The 23,619-nt window shown below is 40.6% G+C and overlaps 1 protein-coding gene across 10 annotated transcripts in view; it reads right to left on the bottom strand.

Annotated features, from left to right (window-relative positions):
• LOC126353893 (rho GTPase-activating protein 20-like) overlaps positions 1–23,619 on the bottom strand; it is a 171,875-nt gene that overhangs the window by 81,813 nt on the left and 66,443 nt on the right. For 7 of the 10 annotated variants that reach the window (XM_050003114.1, XM_050003116.1, XM_050003111.1 and 4 more), the window contains 2 exons: positions 17,308–17,474; positions 3,056–3,172 (listed from right to left, as the gene is read on the bottom strand). In XM_050003114.1, coding sequence (XP_049859071.1) covers positions 3,056–3,172; positions 17,308–17,474 — 284 coding nt within the window. Of the gene's footprint in view, positions 1–2,148; positions 3,173–17,307; positions 17,475–23,619 lie in introns of those variants that run through there. The other 3 variants (XR_007565229.1, XR_007565230.1, XM_050003115.1) reach the window with 2 other exon arrangements.

Here is a 23,619-nt window from a genome sequence, read left to right as displayed (position 1 = left end):
GAAAAACTAGTAGAAGCCGACCTCGGGGAAGATCAGTTTGGATTCCGTAGAAATGTTGGAACACGTGAGGCAATACTGACCCTACGACTTATCTTAGAAGCTAGATTAAGGAAAGGCAAACCTACGTTTCCAGCATTTTTAGACTTAGAGAAAGCTTTTGACAATGCTGACTGGAATACTCTCTTTCAAATCCTGAAGGTGGCAGGGGTAAAATATAGGAAGCGAAAGGGCTATTTACAATTTGTACAGAAACAAGATGGCAGTTATAAGAGTCAAGGGGCATGAAAGGGAAGCAGTGGTTGGGAAGGGAGTGAGACAGGGTTGTAGTCTATCCCCGATGTTATTCAATCTGTATATTGAGCAAGCAGTAAAGGAAACAAAAGAAAAAATTTGGAGTAGGTATTAAAATCCATGGAGAAGAAATAGAAACTTTGAGGTTCACCGATGACATCATAATTCTGTCAGAGACAGCAAGGGACTTGGAAGAGCAGTTGAATGGAATGGACAGTGTCTTGAAAGGAGGATATAAGATGAACATTAACAAAAGCAAAACGAGAATAATGGAATGTAGTCTAATTAAGTCGGGTGATGCTGAGGGAATTAGATTAGGAAATCAGACACTTAAAGTAGTAAAGGAGTTTTGCTATTTGGGGAGCAAAATAACTGATGATGTCGAAGTAGAGAGGATATAAAATGTAGACTGGCAATGGGAAGGAAAGCGTTTCTGAAGAAGAGAAATTTGTTAACATCGAGTATAGATTTAACCGTCAGGAAGTCATTTCTGAAAGTATTTGTATGGAGTGTAGCCATGTATGGAAGTGAAACATGGATGATAAATAGTTTGGGCAAGAAGAGAATAGAAGCTTTCGAAATGTGGTGCTACAGAAGAATGCTGAAGATTAGATGGGTAGATCACATAACTAATGAGGAAGTATTGAATAGGATTGGGGAGAAGAGAAGTTTGTGGCACAACTTGACCAGAAGGAGGGATCGGTTCGTAGGAAATGTTCTGAGGCATCAAGGGATCACCAATTTAGTATTGGAGGGCAGTGTAGAGCGTAAAAATCGTAGAGGGAGACCAAGAGATGACTACACTAAGCAGATTCAGAAGGATGTGGGTTGCAGTGGGTTCTGGGAGATGAAGAAGCTTGCACAGGATAGAGTAGCATGGAGAGCTGCATCAAACCAGTCTCAGGACTGAAAACCGCAACAACAACAACAACAAAGATGTGATTTTTCATAAGCTACTGACCTTACTTGTCCACAGTTCCTCACTTAATAAATCACTGTTCCACAATTCTCTCACAACTGTGACTGCACAACATGTTAGTGATGTGATGATGTGTAAACTCTGCCATGTTGTGGCAAAAGAAGTAAATTTTAAGAAGGCAACAACGGAAATGTACTTTTCACTCCAGATTCACCATTCATGGCGATTCTCTGAAAGTTACAAATGGTTACCAACTCAGGCGAAAATAAATCAATGCTTTTGTTGCATTTTCAGTACAACTATTTTTAGATACTAACCAAAGCAGACATGACGGTAGATCTTTTGGGATGGTCATCAAGCAAGTTTGGGCATAGGGAAGCTCCATGTAATACTTACAAACAATATGTGTGCACACTACAGTTTAGAATGCCACTTCCACTCCAGTGCTCGGCATTTACCCTACAGCCTACTAAGTGCCTAGCTGCAGCCCCCACCACTGTCGCTCACTTCACACTTACCCCTCCGACTGCACATCTACTGGCCACGTTATTCTGTGCACCCTCTACACATATTACATGGCTCTGGTAAGTCCATCATTTCTTGTAGACCAGTTGGGCAGTCCATATTAAATACCAACAAATCAAGCAACTTCATCCACTGTGTGGTCACACGTACTTATGAACACAATATCTCATTTCTGCTATTTTTGTCATGTCTTCTCATAACACATCTTAGTGTGCTGATTCCACAGAAATGAATGGCACTTGGACACCATTTCAATGCTATGACTTATGTCAGTGGTAGAGAGTAACATGTCATCCTCATAACTATTCTACACAATCTACATTAGCAGTAAGCTCTTTTAAGAGGGGGGGGGGGTGGAGGGGGGGGGGGGGTGGAGGGACGGAGAGATGAGATTATGAAGCTTGCAATGAGGGTCAAGACAGACTGTCTGAACACTTTTAGTAAATTTGTCTGAACTTGTCTTCAATATATGTAATTTCTATATAAACGTTACTTATTCTTAGAGCCTTATGAATGTCTCCTGCATGTAACTCTTAAAAATAGCTTAAAAATGACATTTTGCCCACAGTATGTCAGCGAAGTTCTAAAATACGCATTACATCGACCTTAATAATTTTAACTGCCAAATATTTTGCAACGGCCAAGAGGCAGAGGACACTGACTTGCTGTTACCATCTCACAAAATTCTAAGGTATTAATTACAATAATGATAAGAAGAAATTAATATCTGATTCACTGGTCACTGAAATTTCCAACATTAAACAGGTAATGGAGCCTCTCAGACCAATAACTTTAAATCTGAAATTATGACATTTAATATCACTCAGATATTTAAAAAAAAATGTTTAGGTAGTTTTAGTTTGTATCAGGTAAGTAAGGAGCACAGACTGACAAAAAATAAATAATCTTCAATGTACTCTTTATCACTACGATACAAAAGGTTCTTTTGTCAGTGTTTAAATTTACAACAAGAGCCACACACTAAAATTTATTTTACTGAATTTTAAATTTTTTGTCTTTGGTCACTTAAAGAAATGATTGTGGCAATTCTATTTCATGTCTTTAAAATATCCTTAATGTACTTCTGTTTGGTAATTTACAATTCGAATTTTTACAGTGTATTTAGTATGAAAGCACACAGAAAGTAGAGGAGCCACTCAGGACAGCAAACTGGTGGTATCTGTGACTGGGCAAGGCACCATGCGAGAATAGGTCAGGGCAGGTGAAACAACGTGCCCGGTGCCATGCTGTGCCAAGATATTCAGCGTTAGTCTGACCTGTGCTGCCGCCCCCTCCCTGGCTTCCATCTTCTGACCTCACCTGAGGGAGGTAGGAAAGGCTTTTAGTGCTCTCTGCATAGCGATTCACTGCTCGAAGTTCTTCTAGTGTCATGTGTCTGCTTGTAGTAGCACTACTTGAAGATGAACGGCTTGAACCCTGGAATGAAGAAAGTAAATATGTGCTTATTTCTGTTATAATAATGTACAAAAATCTCTGACTGAGAATTACGGATTATTTAGGAAGAAAGGAGATGATTTGCTGAAAGGCAGAAGTGCTGCATTGTCAACAGGAACAGAAACAAAAGGTACAGAACTTTGCTAGCTTTCGGTGGGTTACGTAGGGGTGCAGGTATAGGGGCGCAGGTGGCACAGGGCTGGGCACGTAATTTCACAGACTATAGCGTGAGATAGCAGCACACAACTAACTGACACAAATTACTGGCTGGAGGTACTGGGACAGGGGAGATTATATATATATTAAAAACAAAGATTCCAAGACTTACCAAGCGGGAAAGCGCCGGCAGACAGGCACAATGAACAAAACACACACACACACACACACACACACACACACACACACACACACACACACACACAGAATTACTAGCTTTTGCAACCGATGGTTGCTTCTTCAGGAAAGCAGGAAGGAGAGGGAAAGACGAAAGGATGTGGGTTTTAAGGGAGAGGGTAAGGAGTCATTCCAATCCCGGGAGCGGAAAGACGTCCCTTAGGGGGAAAAAAGGACAGGTGTACACTGGCACACACACACATATACATCCGCACATACACGGACACAGATGTCTGCTTGTGTCTGTGTATGTGCGGATGGATATATATATATATATATATATATATATATATATATATATATATATATATATATATATATATATATATATATATTAAAAATAAAGATTCCAAGACTTACCAAGCGGGAAAGCGCCGGCAGACAGGCACATGAACAAAACACACAAACACACACACAAAATTACGAGCTTTCGCAACTGGCAGTTGCTTCGTCAGGCAGACACTTCCAGCCTTGCCTCTCAATCTTTCTTGAAAAACCTTAATCCTACTCCCAACATCACCACAGCCGAATCCCAGGCTATCCGTGATCTGAAAGCTGACCGATCCATCATCATTCTTCCGGCTGACAAGGGTTCCACGACTGTGGTACTTGATCGTCGGGAGTATGTGGCTGAGGGACTGCGTCAGCTTTCAGACAACTCTACGTACAAAGTTTGCCGAAGTAATCCCATTCCTGATGTCCAGGCGGAGCTTCAAGGAATCCTCAGAACCTTAGGCCCCCTACAAAACCTTTCACCTGACTCCATCAAACTCCTCACCCCACCGTCACCTAGCACCCCTACCTTCTACCTACTTCCTAAAATTCACAAACCCAAACATCCTGGCCGCCCCATTGTAGCTGGTTACCAAGCCCCCACAGAACGTATCTCTGCCTACGTAGATCAACACCTTCAACCCATTACATGCAGTCTCCCATCCTTCATCAAAGACACCAACCACTTTCTCGAACGCCTGGAATCCGTACCCAGTCTGTTACACCCAGAAACCATCCTGGTAACCATTGATGCCACTTCCCTATACACAAATATCCCGCACGTCCAGGGCCTCGCTGCAATGGAGCACTTCCTTTCACGCCGATCACCTGCCACCCTACCTAAAACCTCTTTCCTCGTCACCTTAGCCAGCTTCATCCTGACCCACAACTTCTTCACTTTTGAAGGCCAGACATACCAACAATTAAAGGGAACAGCCATGGGTACCAGGATGGCCCCCTCGTATGCCAACCTATTTATGGGTCGCTTAGAGGAAGCCTTCTTGGTTACCCAAGCCTGCCAACCCAAAGTTTGGTACAGATTTATTGATGACATCTTCATGATCTGGACTCACAGTGAAGAACAACTCCAGAATTTCCTCTCCAACCTCAACTCCTTTGGTTCCATCAGATTCACCTGGTCCTACTCCAAATCCCATGCCACTTTCCTAGATGTTGACCTCCATCTGTCCAATGGCCAGCTGCACACATCCGTCCACATCAAACCCACCAACAAGCAACAGTACCTCCATTATGACAGCTGCCACCCATTCCATATCAAACGGTCCCTGCCCTACAGCCTAGGCCTTCGTGGCAAACGAATCTGCTCCAGTCCTGAATCCCTCGACCATTACACCAACAACCTGAAAACAGCTTTCGCATCCCGCAACTACCCTCCCAACCTGGTACAGAAGCAGATAACCAGAGCCACTTCCTCATCCCCTCAAACCCAGAACCTCTCACAGAAGAACCCCAAAAGTGCCCCACTTGTAACAGAATACTTCCCGGGACTGGATCAGACCTTGAATGTGGCTCTCCAGCAGGGATACGACTTCCTAAAATCCTGCCCCGAAATGAGATCCATCCTCCATGAAATCCTCCCCACTCCACCAAGAGTGTCTTTCCGCCGTCCCCCTAACCTTCGTAACCTCTTGGTTCATCCCTATGAAATCCCCAAACCACCTCCCCTACCCTCTGGCTCCTACCCTTGCAACCGCCCCCGGTGTAAAACCTGTCCTATGCACCCTCCCACCACCACCTACTCCAGTCCTGTAACCCGGAAGGTGTACACGATCAAAGGGAGAGCCACATGTGAAAGCACCCACGTGATTTACCAACTGACCTGCCTGCACTGTGATGCTTTCTATGTGGGAATGACCAGCAACAAACTGTCCATTCGCATGAATGGACACAGGCAGACAGTGTTTGTTGGTAATGAGGATCACCCTGTGGCTAAACATGCCTTGATGCACGGCCAGCACATCTTGGCACAGTGTTACACCGTCCGAGTTATCTGGATACTTCCCACCAACACCAACCTATCCGAACTCCGGAGATGGGAACTCGCCCTTCAGTATATCCTCTCTTCTCGATATCCGCCAGGCCTCAACCTCCGCTAATTTCAAGTTGCCGCCGCTCATACCTCACCTGTCTTTCAACAACTTCTTTGCCTCTGTACTTCCGCCTCGACTGACATCTCTGCCCTTAACTCTTTGCCTTTAAATATGTCTGCTTGTGTCTGTGTATGTGCGGATGGATATGTGTGTGTGTGTGCGAGTGTACACCTGTCCTTTTTTTTTCCCCTAAGGGAAGTCTTTCCGCTCCCGGGATTGGAATGACTCCTTACCCTCTCCCTTAAAACCCACACCCTTTCATTTTTCCCTCTCCTTCCTTCCTTCCTGACGAAGCAACTGCCAGTTGCGAAAGCTCGTAATTTTGTGTGTGTGTTTGTGTGTTTTGTTCATGTGCCTGTCTGCCGGCGCTTTCCCGCTTGGTAAGTCTTGGAATCTTTGTTTTTAATATATATATATATATATATATATATATATATATATATATATATATATATATATATATATATATGCGCGCGCATGCGCGTACACACACACACACACACACAAAATTGGATTGGGGGGGGGGGGGGGGCAATGAGTTACCTTAGATTTAGCCAGGGAGATGATGGGAGTGAAGGATGTACTGTAAGGATAGCGCCCATCTACACAGCTCAGAAAAGCTGGTGGTGGTGGGGATCCAGATGGTACATGTTGTGCTCTGCTGCATGTTTTGCCACTGTGTGGTCCACCTTGTTTATAGCAACAGTTTGGTGATGGCCATTCGTTCTAGTTGATAGTTGATTGAGTGTCATATGAAATTATGATCTTCCTACAAAGCAGGCAAAATTATTTGAACCACACATACAACACAAGAAATAAAAATTATTTTTTGCTTCTCACACACAAATTGAAATTATATGAATGGGCTCCACAGTATATGGGGATGACAATATTATAACAAATTAGTGGGCAAAAATGTATTTAATATTAAGCCAGAGATCCTAAAAATAGGGCTACATTAGATTCTGAGGGAGAAATGCTACTATTCAATAGAAGAATTTTTAGGGGACAACATGATAATTTGAGCTAGGGTAATTTAGAGTTAGATTTTTAGATACTATTTTTATTATTATTGTTATTATTATCTCTGCCTTTTGTGTATAAAAAACAAAATTGTATTATTATTATTATTATTATTATTATTATTATTATTATCACGCTGTATGTAAACATTCAGGGCGTATATGCGGACAAGGAAAAAAAGTTCCCGGATTTTACCCGGTACCAGTACTGTGTTACCTCATTTTTGGTTTTTTACTATGGCATATGTCATACATGTTATAAATGAAAACATGTTCTTTTGAAATGCAGCGAACAGTTGAAACCAGCCAATAGTGTGGAATTAAACACTTTGTTTCAAACAAATTGACTGCCACAGCCAAAAAGATTAATAAAGCCATATTTCTTTAGCAAACTGACAAAAATAACTTCATTGTTCTGCAAGGCGATTAATGCTTGACTGAAAATGCTGCCTGGGGCAGATACCCTGGTTTGCTCCCAGTGAATATAGCAGCTTGGACGCGCCAATAAAATTTTTCCAGGTCACATCTTACTTCTTGCTTATACAGCTAACAGCCACACTTTTGTAGACAGAAGTAGAAGTTACATGCGGGACTCAACTGTGCATGCGCATGGGCCTGCTCGCAATTGCTCACACGAATCTAATGTAAACAGTTATGATGTCATTGTCATCAGAGGCAATTTGCTGTTATGAGGCATTGCGTAGTCTTCCTAAAGTCTTTGACGCATTTTGCTACTGGCTGATGCTTCTATGAGCAATGTGTTTTGTTGTGTACATTGTGCTTTTCCTTTGAAACTTAAGTTTTATTTTAGTTTTTTTCTATCGTTCATGTTTTATTGCTGCAGTATTATTCTGCTGTAGTGGGATGCAGTAATATCATTTGTTAGAGAGTTATTTCTTAACAGTCAAAATTACAAAAAATTAACTGAAAACTAAAATTTAAAAAAATCCCAGAATTCTTAAAAATTACCAGGTTTTTCCCAGTTTTCTTGTGGTTGAAAAAATTCCCAGATTTTCCCGGATCTCCTGGGTCATATACACCCTGACATCAGCTTTTATGTTTACTGTAAATTTTTGCAAACTTTTGATGTCTCCTGTACCTGAATCAAACGATTTTGATTATGTATGTTATGAGACTAATAACCCACAATTCATACCAATGTAAAACGCTGTGCAGTGGCTGCAGCAAGGCTGGTGTATAATATGCCTGCTTTCAAAGCTGGCCCATCCTCTGATGGGGTAGGACAAGCCTGTGCTGGGTGTGATCCCTTCGACAGGGGACTGGGGGTGGGAGTCCATGGCGATGGACTAGGATGCTGTAGAGGTTGGGTGGGTGGCGGAACACCACTTTCGGTGGGAAGGTAACTTTCTCGGATGGATAGGATGTCTCTCATTTCATGGCATGATGATAGACAATCAAAGCCCTAATGAAGGATGAGAGTCAGTTGTTCCAGTCCCTGATGGTATTGAGTGACAAGGGGGAAGGGGAGGGGGCTTCTTTGCAGTTGGTTCTTGGGATGGATGTGTGGATCAAGTGTGTGTGTGGGGATATGGCACAGGAGATCTGTTTGTGTATTAGGTCTGGAGGATATTGCCTGTCTGTGAAGGCCTTTGTGATTCCTTCAGCATACTGGATGAGGGAGTTCTCATCAATGAAGATGCATCTGCCTTGGGTGGCCAGGCTGCAGGGTGGAACAAAGTGCAGATGGAGACATCTGAGAGGAGGAAAACGACATCTAGGAACATGACACAATGTGTGGTGGAGGACCAGGTTAAGTGGATAGGAGAGAAGGTGTTGAGATTGTGGAGGAATGAGGATAACGTGTTGGCCTTTGGTCCAGATTATAAACATGTCATTAATAAATGTGACCAAGACCAGGGTTTGCATTTTTGGGAAGCTTTGGAATGTTTTCTCTAGGTGACCCATGAAGAAGTTGGAAAATGAGAGCGCTTTGCGGGTGCCGCCGGCTGAGCCACGCATTTGTTTTTGTGCTTTCCCTTCAGAGATGAAGTAGTTATGGGCTAGGGTGTAGTTGGTTAGATGTATCAGGAATGAAGTGGTGGATTTGGAATTTGCAGGGTATTGTGAGAGATAGTGTTCAATTGCGGCAAGGCCATGGGCATGAGGGATGTTGGTGTATGAGAAGCTTGCTTCAACAACGCTGTGTAGGGACCCGAGAGGTAAGGGCGTGGGCATTGTGGGGATCCAGTGCAGGAAGTGGTTGGCATCTTTCATGTAGGAGGCTTGGTTTTGGACAACTGGTTGCTGAAGTTGGTCAACAAGGGCTTGGATTCTGTCAGTGGGGGCACTGTAACCAGCCACAATGGGGCAAGCAGGTTTGTTTGGTTTGTGGATTTTGGGGAGCAAGTAGAAGGTGGGTGTGCGGCTCTTTTGAGGTGAGTAGGGCGACTGGTTCAGTGGAGGGGTTCTGGGAATGGCCGAGGGATTTCAGCAGGGACTGGAGGTAATGTTGGACAGCTGGCGGAGACACTCTGCCAGGTAGTCACTCTGGTTCATCAAAACAGTGGTGGAACCTTTGTCTGCAGGGAGGATGATTAGGTCAGGATCCAGTTTTAGTTTGTGTAGGGCTATTCCTTCTTCTGCTGAAACAGGAAAAAAAAAATTCCCGGATTTCCCGGTTAAAAATACACTTTTTCCGTGTTAAGTAACAGCATACTTTTCCTCGGAACTGTAAAACTGATAAATCCTTTAAATGGTTGTGGTTTTATACACCGGCAAAGAATTTCTGGGCACTTTAAAAAACTAAACTCAGGGGAAAAAACACGTTTCGGAAAGATTTCTGATGTGCAGCAACACGTACACTGCATATTTTCGTATTACGAAAGTATAAATTCTAATTCCACCAAACACCGCATGTTACTTTTCGAAGAGTTGAAATCGAGGTTGTGATGCGCTTTTGTAAGCCAGTCGTAGTTCACGTCAAGCGATCCTGCCAGCCGATGATAGCGGATATTCAGAGCATAGGACACGTGATGATGTCAGTCAATAGCAACATCACTGCTAAGTAGTGCTAACACACAAATAGGAACAGGTAATGGTTTAAATTAATATACATAGTGTTGCTACAAAAAAAGAAAAGCTTTTACGTATAATATTGGTCTCTCAGATTAATAAGCTGCAAGAGAAGCTAAGTTTTCACACATAATGTTGATCTTTTTTGTGCGTGTTACACTTTAAGATACATTTGTACCAGTAAAATTTTTAACAACGACAGAAATGTCTGATCTTCTGGGCTTGAAAATATTCTAAATGGTCATCGTCAAAGATTTTATTTTTGAATGAGAGTCAAACGCTCTGTGATTTAAAAAAATCATCGGACATTCATCGCACAGAGTGCATCTTGCATAAAAAGAAATTTACTTTGACAGTAACGCTTTCCAAACAACCATTCGGAATATTTTCTCGTGACCTGTTAGAAATAGATTCGTTTCAGCAGTTGTCAGAGAGCGCCAGATAACAGGCGTTGCCGCACTTGCGTATCTACAGTGACCCAGGAAGCCCGTACGTTCGTACGTGTAAAACATTCAAAGACCTTACATTATGTCATAAAAGAAACAAGACATTCGAGGATACTCCAAGAGCATGGGAATTTTGTGAACCATAATAAAATGCATCATTCGGCTTAAAGTGCACATTTGTATGTCAAGATTCAGATGCAAATTTTCTTGGAGTACCAGTACTGTTTTATCTCATGTTTGGTTCTTTATTAAGGCATAATCCTTTAAGTGCTAGAAGATAAAAATGTGAACTTGAAACACAGAGAATAGTTGAAACTAGCCAATAGTGTGGAATGAAACACTTCATTCAAATAAACTGACTGCCTCAGCAGAAAAGATTTCTTTGACAAACGGACAAAAATAACTTCATTGTTCTGCAAGACGATTAATGCTTGACTGTCAGACAGGTGGAAACAAAATAAAATCTGAAACTAATTACATATTTTAGCCTTCCGTAATTATGTGAATGTATTTTAATTCACTTGAAAGCACCCAGCCACAGAAATCCGATTTGTTTTCATTTGATGTGAGAGCAATAAACGAAGAGGAAACAGCAAAATCACTTAACGTAAACACGGGTCATGTGTAAAACGTGTTATTTGGTCTTAAGTGTGCCAAAATGCAATGCCCCGCCTCTTCACACAGCATTCTTCCATCTCACATCTCTGTATTTCGCTCTGTGGAATTCAAACATGTAATATTTTGTAATGAGTGCCATCATCAAACTATATTCATACCAGTGGAAATTAAAATTTCCTGCAATACCTCTAATGCTCCCAATCGGCTGGTTTGACATCCTACCCCTCTTTAAAAAACAACTCACAATTAATACTGGATGGGATTATTTGTAACGGGCAGAACAAGAACTCTTCAGAAAATCTGCTGTCTTTACTGCCTATTAGCTAATAACTTTCTGTTTTCTGTGACATAAAATTAAATATAGGGTACATAAAACGAGTAAAGACAAGAGGCAAGCAAGACAGTAGAACGCATTTCTTCAATCCTTAAGTCCTAGCTTTTTTTCCTCTCTAATCTTGCTACAGCTTTACATGACGTGCTTTCCTTTCTGCGAAAGAATCTATTACCTCATCAAAGTTCGTCAACGTTTTGCTACATGAAAAAATGAGATGTCATTGTCTAATACAAGAAAAGCTGTTGATACAAATAGTACCGAAGACTGGTGTGGTTTCTCGATCTGATTACATTTATTTTGTCTGTCTGCTACATAAAATGAAATACGCCTGCCTAATATTTCAGCAATTGTTACACACACCAAATAAACGAGACTGTTTTGGCACAAATGGTCATTTTTATAACACTACAGAATATAATTCACGTAGTAACAATATCAAATGAGTATTAGGCTTACTACAAGCAAAACGTTTTATGTTAGGAAATAGCTTCACACTTCATTCATACTCTCTACCTTCTGAAGTATGAGATCAAAAAGTAGTAGTACGAAATTTCTACATAAATGCGGAATCGTCATATTCTTCCGTGATTTGTGTGAGTCCTCGTTTCTTCTCCTTCCACGTTCTAACAAACAATCTTGTCATCACTAATTCTGTAACTATTCCTGCAAGTGTCAAAACTTACTCTTTGGTAACTTCACTAACCCTGCCACAATCACCAGTTTAGTTACCCCGCATTTATTTTCCGGTTAGGCGTTGTTACGTGTTCATACAACGCGTTTTCCGCGCTACTCCCAGAATAGAACTTTAGCGGCTGCTAGCCGGGGACTGTATTACTGACCTTAGGAGTTTAGTGGTCTGGCCAAAAATTTTCTTTCAAAATTTCATTTTCTTGGATACACGAAGGAGACAATACGCAATCTTTGTTGCCTGTTATTCCTGTGAGTCGTTTATTTCTACTCTGGTAGTCTGAATCTATGGAATTCGCTAATAGTTATAACAACGCTGATCATTTGCAAACCCAGTCAACCACATAAACAGCGATTGGCATTCACCCATTCCGCTTTATTCCACTCAGCTTGTATAGACCCATCTCCCTTTGTCTGTAGGAAAGTTTACTTCTAGATGCGTCGGAGATTCCCCTGGCTGAGACATCACTTATACTATGCACGCATCCAAAAATCAACTTACGATTCTTTCAGAAATCAAATTAGAATTTGTTCAAAAACCAACAGGAATGTGTTCAAAATCATGTGAGTAATCAATAGACCAACATTCATTGGTTGTTAGGCGCTTTGTGAAAGAAGGTCTTATTCCTCAATAATATGAATTTGGTTTGTCCCTGCCCCCCCCCCCCCCCCCCCCCCCAGTTCCGTGCCTTTTGCGCATGCGTGAATCTGTCAGCTTAGGCGCACCGGTAAAATTTTTCCAGATTGCATCTGGCTGCCTGCTGCTATTGCTTATACGGCTAACTGCCACACTTCTGTAGCCAGAAATGGAAGGTACTACTCATACGCGACTCAACTGCACATGTGCATAAGCTCGCTCGCAACCGCTCAAACAAATCTAATGCAAACAGTTGTGATGTCACACTCATTGGAAACAATTTATTGTTATGAAACATTGCATAGTCTTCCTAAAGCCTTCAACACATTTTGCTGTTGATACACACCGGTATGAGCACTGTGTTTTGTTGTTGTGCATGGTGCATTTTCTTTACAACTTCAGTTTTATTTTCGTTTTTTTTTCTCTCGTTCATTTTTGGTTGCTGCAGTATTATTCTGCAGTAGCAAGATACAGTAATATTCTATGTTAGAGTATTGGTTCTTACCAGTCAAAGTTACAAAAATTTAACGGAAAACTAAAAAAATGAAAAATCCCTGGAATTCTAAAAAATTCCCGGGTTTTTCCCGGATGAAAAAATTCCCAGGTTTTTCCCGGATCTCCCAGTTGTCCAGGGTCGTATACACCCTGTGAAAGGTTGTTCTGAGGGATGGAGCTTTGGAAGGACGGTGAGGCCAGGTTGGAAGTTCGGAATTCCTGGAAAGTGACCAGGGGATGGTTAGACAGGAGTGTGAGAGAGTCATAGTTGGATGGTGGTACAAATGGGGACAGGCAGGTTTTGTTGGAAGGATTGGATTGGCTTTGGTTGGAGGGATTGGTTGCAAAGAAGTATTTTCACTGTAGGAAGCAAGAGACTGTTCCAGTTCTGAATTTTGTGGATTGTGGGTAGGAGTTTTTGGAGAATGTGGTAGGTTGAAAAGATCAACTCAGCAGGGTCTGGGTGCTATGGGTGGTTCACTAGGAGGAACACTGTGAATAGTATTGGGGTTGGATAGTGGTGTCTCAAGGCAGGAGTAGGATTTCAGAAGGCTGGATAACTTATTTCCATTAGTCATTCCCTACATATAAAGTTCCAACCTCTACATTGATGTACCTGGGTATAAATCAAAATAAAACTAAATGATGTGGAAACACACCGACAGAAGGATGTTGCCACTCACCACTTATTAAGTGTGCTTCTTGCGTGTAAACAGCACATTGTAGATTGAATGTGTAGGGTGTGCAGTTTGAAACCCAAAATGGATCACTGAATGAAAATGATGTTCCATTTGACTTGGAAGGCAGGAACATTGGGTTTAACATCCTGTCAATGTCAAGGTCATCAGAGGCTGAGAACAAGCTCTGATTCTGTCAAGGATGGGGAAGGAAATTGGCCGTGCCCCTTCAAAGGAACCATCCCAGCATTTGCCTGGAGCAATTTAGGAAATCAAAGAAAATATAAATTTGGCTGGCTGGAAGCGGACTTGAACCATCATCCTCTGTTTGACTTGGAAAACCAGTGAAAGGGACTCAGAAAATGCTGACAACAATTTATAAAGAACGTGCTATCATCTCAAAGTGTGCTTACAAGAGGTTTAAATGCCTCAAAAAACGTGTTGGTCACAATGGAAGATGTTCTCTGAACTGGCCTGCCTGCAACTGCAAGCACCCTGGTGAACATAAATAAGGTGGAGAAAGTTTTGTCTCAGAATTGTTGTGTCTTAGTGCAAATGACGGCAGAGGAAGTGGGAGTTTCCAGGATTTGTACAGCAGCTCCAAGAAGTGCATTACCTCACAATTGCCTAGGATTAGGGTAATGCAAATTTTGCTCCCAACTTGTGACCCACACTTGGAACCTGGCTTGATGTCTGTAGAGACCTCACAAACATGCCGTACTGAGATGCAACTTTCCTATTAACCGACACAATACCTGGTACTCAAGACATAACCCTAAAAGCAATGTTAAAGTATGGAGTGGCAATGTCCGTGATTACAGTGAGAGATCACGCATCAAGACAATACTTTTCATGTTCTTCGACTTCGAGTGTGTGTCACCCATGTCATTATGCACATGGAAATACTGAAATGTCTGTTGCAACAGATTAAGCGGGTGCACTCCCAGTACACCAAATAAGGTGACTGGATCCCACTCCACGACTATCCAGCCATGCACTGCCTTTCCAGTGCAGCAGTTCCTGGCCAACAGCCAGCTGAGTCACTCAGTCACACATCCTATTCCACAGACTTGTTTCTCCTGGATTTTTTCTTGTTCCCCAAACTGAAATCAGCTCTGAAGGACAAGAGCTTTTCAGACTTATCAGATATCCAAATATAGTAATGACTCAATTGAGGGCTATCCCTAAAGACTACTAAATCAGGAGTTCCCAGAACTTTAACATCCATTGCCAGAAATGCATTACCATTGACGGGGATTACTTAACAGTTACTACAGTTATTAACTGCTGTTTCAAGTAAACCAGTCAACCACTCCCACTGTAAATACAGTTGCTGTACACTTTTTAGAGGTGACAAACAAAGACAAATGAGTGCCGAGATGCAGTTCATGAGAAGAAGAGTTGGCTGTAAAACTATGGGACAGGAAAAGATCTGATGACATCTTTAAGGCTTTCAAAGTAAACCAATGATCAAAATCGTACAGAATTACAGATCATCTTGGAAAGGCAGTGTACTATGATGAAGATTAGCCAGATCCTCCAAAAAATCCTCAAATACCAACCTGGAAGAAGAAGAAGAAGAGATGTGAAAGAGCAGTAAGGATATGGACTGAGATCGTAAAAGGCCACTACACCTAGTACAGGAGAGGAGGAGGAGGAGGAGGAGGAGGAGGAGGTCTGTTTTGATGATAGGCTCCACACACACACACACACACACACACACACACACACACACACACACACACACACGTGTGTGTGATTACAGATGTGAGTGCACTTGGGATTTTTTCATTTTAATTTTCCTTTTTTTTAAAATTTCTGTGTTTTGTTTCATCTTTCACAATTTGCAGATTATTACAGCAACTTTCTTTCACCTTGCTCTTCAGAATTTGCAAGATATCCAACATCTCATGTTAAATAACTACTGTAGCAAAAAATGAAGAAAGAAAAAAAAATCTTCACATTAAAATAAGAACAGAAAAAGTGATGTTACTTGCAAGATGGCAGCAGATGATGAATAAATGATAAAACCAAAACCAGATTTGAATACTTGGGATTCCCCAAGGAGAAGGGGGGGGGGGGGAGGGGAGGGAAACAGCTAGAGGGGTTGGAGGAAAGAAGGTTATTCAGAATAAAAGTAGGTAAGTGTCCTACAGTCCTGTCTAAAAGAGACAAAATGTGAGTGAAATCTACAATGAAACTAAATCAGCTATGAACAACATGCTGTTTGTTCGCACTTCATTTTTGCTTTCTTGCTCCTTATGTTCTTGTTGTATCTCCCTGGCTTTTCAGGTACTTCCTTCACAATTCCTGAATTGTCTGACTACCTCCAACTGTTCTCTCATTTATGCAGTGTAGGTGACAACCTGGTTCTGAAAGGTAGCATTTCTGGCACTTTTCATTTGTGCCTGCATCTGCTACCACACACTGTTTTTGGTCACTCTCACTCACATTTCATATTTTGTATCCGGGAAAATATAAGATATATAAAAAAACCATAAGCAAATGCGAACTAAGTAACAGCACATACAAGAAAAAGACTGTTGCCAGCAAACAGTCTTCTTTTTCAGCAATACACATGAAAACAAAACATATGAAATATGACTATGTATTAGGTTAGTAAATAATTTTATCAATATAGGGTTGTGTCACCTACGATGTGATTATTACAATGTAACTTGTGTTGTGAGTGCAAGACATAAAAATCTGTGGTTTTGAGCTGATCTGTTCAGTCATGGTTATCTAGCATCCTTTGGTAGTCTTCTAAACATTTTCACTTTGAGTTTACTTAAGTTGCATATAATACAACAAATTGTAGTTGAGTATACTTGAGGGGTTTGGGTGGGGAGAAGGGTTCAGAACATAGATAATATCCAAAAAGAAGAACAAAAAAGGAACACAAACACAAGAAACTGATAAAACGTGCTCCTCCAAATATGACAAAGTATTATTTTTATAAAATATTTGTTTGCTTTCAATAATTGGACTTCTATTGAAAAGTATAACATGTTTTTTTACAGGGTACAGTACATCCAACATTGTGTTGATGTTCAAAGACTTTTTTTTTCTGCCTGCACTTGAAAAGAATTTATACAACTGTAAATGAATCCATTCATCAACACCATACGGACGCATTGGAAGAGTTTGTAGAAGAGATCCTGTACAGTAGTCAAGTCAAATTTATATTTGTTTACTTTTGTATTTTTCTGTCTTCAGCTGTGTAGCTGTCACATGTGTACTGTACGCAGGACTGACTCTAAAGTTCAGTTTACGTTACACATTACATTTGCAGCTGCACCTTAAGCTGATGGGTACACAACTCCACTATAGACTATATCCCGTATGAGACTAAGTGTATTTCATCTAAAAAGACTAGATTTCATAGTCTCACCTTAAAGAGACCATTTTCTTCAAGGCTTATAGAGAGTCTTGTATAGCTCTCGAGAAGATTATTTTCTGGAATAATGCCAAGGGAGGTGGATGGTGCTGTGGAGTCAAACCCCTCTGGCACATGTATCAAGGCAGGAGTAGATTGGCTTTCTTCTTGATGCGATATAGCTGAAATGTGATGTAAATGTAAATATTTCACATGAATATATTTTCAGCAAATTGTTCTTAATACTGTATAAGCATTTAAATACAACTATAATGTGCAGTGGTTTTCCATTTTACTCAAGGGAAACTTCCTATTGTGTTATTTTTAGTCAGATCGTGCATCCTACAATATACAAAGAAATAATGAACAACATACATCACATTAAATGTAAATGCAGCAGAGTCGGAGTTTCTGAAATCATTGATGGCAATTTGATTGTTCCCTTGTAAATTTTGAACTTAATTGAAACAGGTTGATCTGTAAAACAAAATTGTTTTGTGCGAATGTAAATTACATTATATTAAGACATCAATAAATGCAGTGAAATGGAATGTGGGAGAGTATACACTATTCACCCCAACCAATGTTTGTAACTACCTCAAAGTGTTACAATTAAATGCCATCACACTATGAAGTAAGACATACTTTTTTTCCTTCACTGAATTTCAATCAGAACTTCTTACAATCTGAAAGATTTTTGAGAAGAACACCGAATTTTATGTAGATTTTAATAAAGCTGTATTGAACATAATATTCAACATATTTCACTGTCATCAAACAGGCAGAAACTATATACGACCTTAAAAAGAAATGAACAAAGAATAATGGAAAATTAATACAAAACGTTCTTAAGCAAAAATCAAATAAAAACTGACTCAAATGAAATTGAACTCCTTTTTCTGGTTATAAGGTGCATAAAAAAGGTGATCAATTGCTTTTCTAATTGTGGAGAAAGAATAAAGACTGAAAATTAATCACTGCATAAATGGGTACAATATATCAGTTCACTTCAGTCTGGTAAAGAACTTGGGAAGACGTAAGAGCATTAACAAGGAAATGTACATGTAATTCACTTGAGCAGCATCTCAAAGCCCTATACCATCATCCCACTTAAAAAGGCAAGAAAGTAGTCTACTAGACAGTGCCAATTATTGACAATGTAAATGTTTTATTAAATTAAAGAAAATGTTAATGGAAGGCAAGAAATTGATACTATTCGAAGTATTTAAAAATCTGACCTGTCAATGACAATAATAAGAATGGGACAGGGATGACTGGAGAAAGTAAGTAAATAAGTAAATGTTGACAAAGGAACATGCACACAAATCACCAAATTACCCCCATGAAAACAAATGTAATAATTTCCACAGATCCCTGGCTAGCAAAGTACTGGGCTACCATAAAGTATTCATTCAATTTCAAAGCTCTGTTTTTCCCACTGTATTACATAAACAAATATGACTGATGTGCGAACAGAACTGTAAAATCACCAAGTTTGCATATTGCACTCTACAAATGTTCTGAGTGTCCCTCTGGCCACACATGTATCCAAGTGGTAGTCAAGTCTGCTTTGTACCTCATGTGTCCACTTCCCATCAATGGTCATCACTGCAGCACTGATGCATTATCTGAGCTGTTCCAATGCTCTTGGCAAGTGGGTTATGTACACACAGTCCTGCATGTACTGCCAAAGGAAAGAGTCACACGCATTAGGTTAGGTGGCTTGTGATGGGTTGGGGGAGGTGGTGGTGGTGGTGGTGGTGGTGGTGGTGGTGTGGTGGTGGTGGTGGTGGTGGAGGAGGAGGAGGAGGAGGAGGAGGACGACGACGACGAGGAAGAAAGGGAGAGCGAGGGGGAGGAACAGAGCCGCATCATCTTCACCACTACGACTGAACACCAATGCTCCAACTGGAACATAAAATTCTTGGAATAAGCAGTCAGTTGTTGAAACAACCACAACTGCAGCATATCACACTAAGAACTGTGTATGAAACTCACTCTCACTCTCTCCACAGTTGCATCTGGCATACTTGACTGACCAGTAATATTCTGTTTTCAGAGACAACCAGTCTCCTTAAATAGGTGATACCAACCCACAATGCTCTGTTTGTTTTCTTTTTTTTTCTTTTTTCTTTTTTTTCCTTCCAATAATTCCTTCTATTGCGAAAATTAAACATCTCACATATTCCAACACATAAAACTCTTTTTCTGCTTGGTCACCAATTTGTCAAGGTACTGCACTTTTAACACCAGCTGGTGGGTACAATGCAAACTTGGTGAGTTTACAGTTCTATTCACGCATCAATCATACTTGTACATGCAATACTTTGGAATATACATAACTTGGAAAACAAATGAGTAATTTATAATAGTCCTGTATTATAAAGTATCAAATGTAACACAGGGTAAGATTTTACAAAACATTTTATCAGAGTTCAGTTTTTAAGTAACCGTGCAGAACATAAAAACAGAAGACAACGACATATCAATATGTGCAACATCATTCACATCTGGTGTGGGCACCAGAAACAGGAAACTGCAACAATCACAGGCTCATCATATGAACTCCCATAGTGGGAAAATGTAAGGCATCCAGCAGCAGACTCTTGTCATTTCAATGTTAGACAACATCTGGTGAGCAGCCCTACACAACCAAAACACTCTCCTTGCTATAAGGTACAGAAGCTACAGCTCCACACACACACTCCTACGTCAATCATACATTGCAGGACATACAGATTAGTATGGGTACAGGAAAGTCACGTACATGTTTTCAAAACTTGGAATGAGTTTGCTAGGACTGGTACATCATGTACATGTTGCCAATATACACTGAAAGTTACATGATGTAATTAATCCCCCATGTCAACATAAAGACAAGCTGTGGCACTATTGTCACATGAGGAATGCTTACAGCAAATCCAACAAAGCCCTGAAGTTTGTACCATCATCTCTCACTGCCAAACACTACACAAACTTAGTGTCTGGCCATATACATCATTTTATTTGTGCACAGTATCCCACAATGCACCACACCATCTGATAAGAGAAAAAAAAGGAAAGATTACAGTTTAACGTCCTGTCAACAACCAGGTCATTAGAGATGGCGCACATAATTGAGTAAGGATTGGGTGGGGAAGGAAACCAGCCTTGCCCCTTTCAAAAGGGGCCATCCCGGCATCTGCCTTAAGTGATTTCAGGAAATTACAGAAAAACTAAATGTGGATGGTTGCATGGGGGTTTAAATTGTCATCAAGTGAGACATGCACATCTTGGGCACAATAAGAGAGATGTTTAGAAATGAAGATATTTGAACAGAATTCAATATTTTCAACATGAATGAAAAAATACAGAAGTTTCTTGAAGATAGGAGACACCACTTTGTGAAATTTCTAGTCCCTGAATTTCCCAGAAGATCCTCAATTACAAGCCAAATGGGAAGAGAAAGAGATTAGAAGACCTTGCAAAACAGGGGAATGATTGTGATTGTGAGTTCAAATCAGACAACAGCCTAAACTTACAAAGGCAGGTGGTGGTGGTGGTGGTGGTGACTTCAATAAGAACAAACCTGGCACATTAGAGGTGATTTGTTTCTAACCAGGTAAAGCTCATCACTTGAATGAATTACTCCAGGTACCTTATATGGCAATCCGCAAACTACTAGTTAAATATGATATAAACAAGTTACTCTACATTAAGTTCCCGTATACTGTAAAGAAAGACATCTAGAATAAAGGCTTCAAGTAGTAGTCCACATAACAATGGCCAGTTTGTTATGGGATACTATGCTGTAACTTTAATCACATCTGGCAATTAATTTCAATGGTCAACTGATAATATCTCATAATGATGTTCTGGATCAGATGTTGCAAAACTGTTCCCAAACATATTGATTACAAACATTTCCACTGTATTGAATGACAATTGTAGTACAAATGTAGCATACTGCTACACAGCAATGGAACACAAATGTTAAAAATAATATGAAAATCAATATGATATGTAACTCTGAGATTTATCAAGACTAGGTTATTCTAATTACCATCTAAAGATAGCAATCAGCCATTAAGTTATTGTAAAGTGGGGTGACTGAATGGCAAGGTAACTCCGATCAGAAATTTAGTGATGCACTCTACTGTGTAAATATGGAACTAAGGTCAGAGTTGTTAAATATCACCAATAATCGATACTTTCAGATGATATGACAGTTGATATGAAATAATGCTGTATACCAACACTAGAAAATAAAATAATTTTCTGGAAATGTAAGTTCCCTCACAATCACAAAAACATTTGCCTATTATTAGAAGCATTTTTGAGTTTAGAATTTGAAACGAGTTTTTATGGGCAATGTTAACACTTGAATGAACATTTACAAAAAGCATAAAATGTTATATTTATTCTTTGGTGACATAAAAAAATAAAATGTGAAGGACTGTCTTTCAAAGGGTGGCTTTGAACAGTGCCTTCCCTGCTCTTTGATGCATCAGCTCCATGGAAAATTCGTTTTGGTGAAAAGTTTCCTTCAAAGAAAAGTGTAAAATATTATGTTGGACATGTTATCACTGATGATGAAATTACACCTTTGAGGAAATGGCATCCCAAGGTGGAATCAAATGAAGTTTTTTTTCCCTTGCGTGGCCTAAGACGACATTTGTAGGATTATGCCTGATTCTAAGGTAGGTAGAAGGGGAAGGCTTCCTTTTGAGTTTGAATTTGATGTGTATGACATCTGCTAGAGTGGACACACTTTCCTGCCAACTTCCTTTCTTGAAGAGTGTTTACAGATGTATTACTTTAAAATATGATAACCTTTTTTTTCATTACTGTTGTTTAAGTCATACAGACTGTTTTGAAAAGATCTATTTTTAAATAATTTTCTTATTTCATAAGTAGCTCAGCATCCATTTCCATTATTGGCAAAATTAAGCTGTAAACATATGAACAGTTGCAGGTGATTAAAGAAAACTCATAAAATATACTCAAATTTTTCAAAATAAGTTACTTTTAAAACTATATTTATATACAAAATATCATACTCATATCTAAAAACAAAGATGATGTGACTTACCAAACAAAAGCGCTGGCAGGTCGATAGACACACAAAATTCGAGCTTTCGCAACCGGCTGTTGTTTCTTCAGGAAATAGGGCAGGAGAGGGAAAGATGAAAGGATGTGGGTTTTAAGGGAGAGGGTAAGGAGTCATTCCAATCCCGAGAGCAGAAAGACTTACCTTAGGGGAAAAAAAGGATAGGTATACACTGCGCGCGCACACACACACATGTCCATCCGCACATACACAGACACAAACAGACATTTGTAAAGACAAAGAGTTTGGGCAGAGATGTCAGTCGAGGCAGAAGTACAGAGGCAAAGAAGTTGTTGAAAGAAGAGGGGAGGTATGAGCGGCAGCAACTTGAAATTAGCGGAGGTTGAGGCCTGGCGGATATCGAGAAGAGAGGATATACTGAAGGGCAAGTTCCCATCTTCGGAGCTCTGACAGGTTGGTGTTCGTGGGAAGTATCCAGATAACTTGGACAGTGTAACACTTTGACAAGATGTGCTGGCCGTGCACCAGGGCATGTTTAGCTGCAGGGTGATCCTCATTACCAACAAACACCGTCTGCCTGTGTCCATTCATGCGAATGGACAGTTTGTTGCTGGTCATTCCCACATAGAAAGCTTCACAGTGTAGGCATGTCAGTTCGTAAATCACGTGGGTGCTTTCAAACGTGGCTCTGCCTTTGATCGTGTACACCTTCCGGGTTACAGGACTGGAGTAGATGGTGGTGGGAGGGTGCATGGGACAGGTTTTACACTGGGGGGCTGCAAGGGTAGGAGCCAGAGGGTAGGGAAGGTGGTTTGGGAATTTCATAGAGATGAACTAAGAGGTTACGAAGGTTAGGTGGACGGCGGAAAGACACTCTTGGTGGAGTGGGGAGGATTTCATGAAGGAGGCCTGCCAACCCAAAGTTTGGTACAGATTTATTGATGACATCTTCATGATCTGAACTCACAGTGAAGATGAGCTCCAGAATTTCCTCTCCAACCTGAACTCCTTTGGTTCCATCAGATTCACCTGGTCCTACTCCAAAACCCATGCCACTTTCCTTGACGTCGACCTCCATCTGTTCAATGGCCAACTTCACACGTCCGTCCACATCAAACCCACCAACAAGCAACAGTACCTCCATTATGACAGCTGCCACCCATTCCATATCAAATGGTCCCTTCCCTACAGCCTAGGTCTTCGTGGCAAACGAATCTGCTCTAGTCCGGAATCCTTGAATCATTACACCAACAACATGAAAACAGCTTTCGCATCCC

The sequence above is a fragment of the Schistocerca gregaria genome, chromosome 3 (assembly GCF_023897955.1).
Source record: "Schistocerca gregaria isolate iqSchGreg1 chromosome 3, iqSchGreg1.2, whole genome shotgun sequence".
Lineage (NCBI taxonomy): Eukaryota > Metazoa > Arthropoda > Insecta > Orthoptera > Acrididae > Schistocerca > Schistocerca gregaria.
This window is presented reverse-complemented; position numbering and strand designations above follow the sequence as displayed.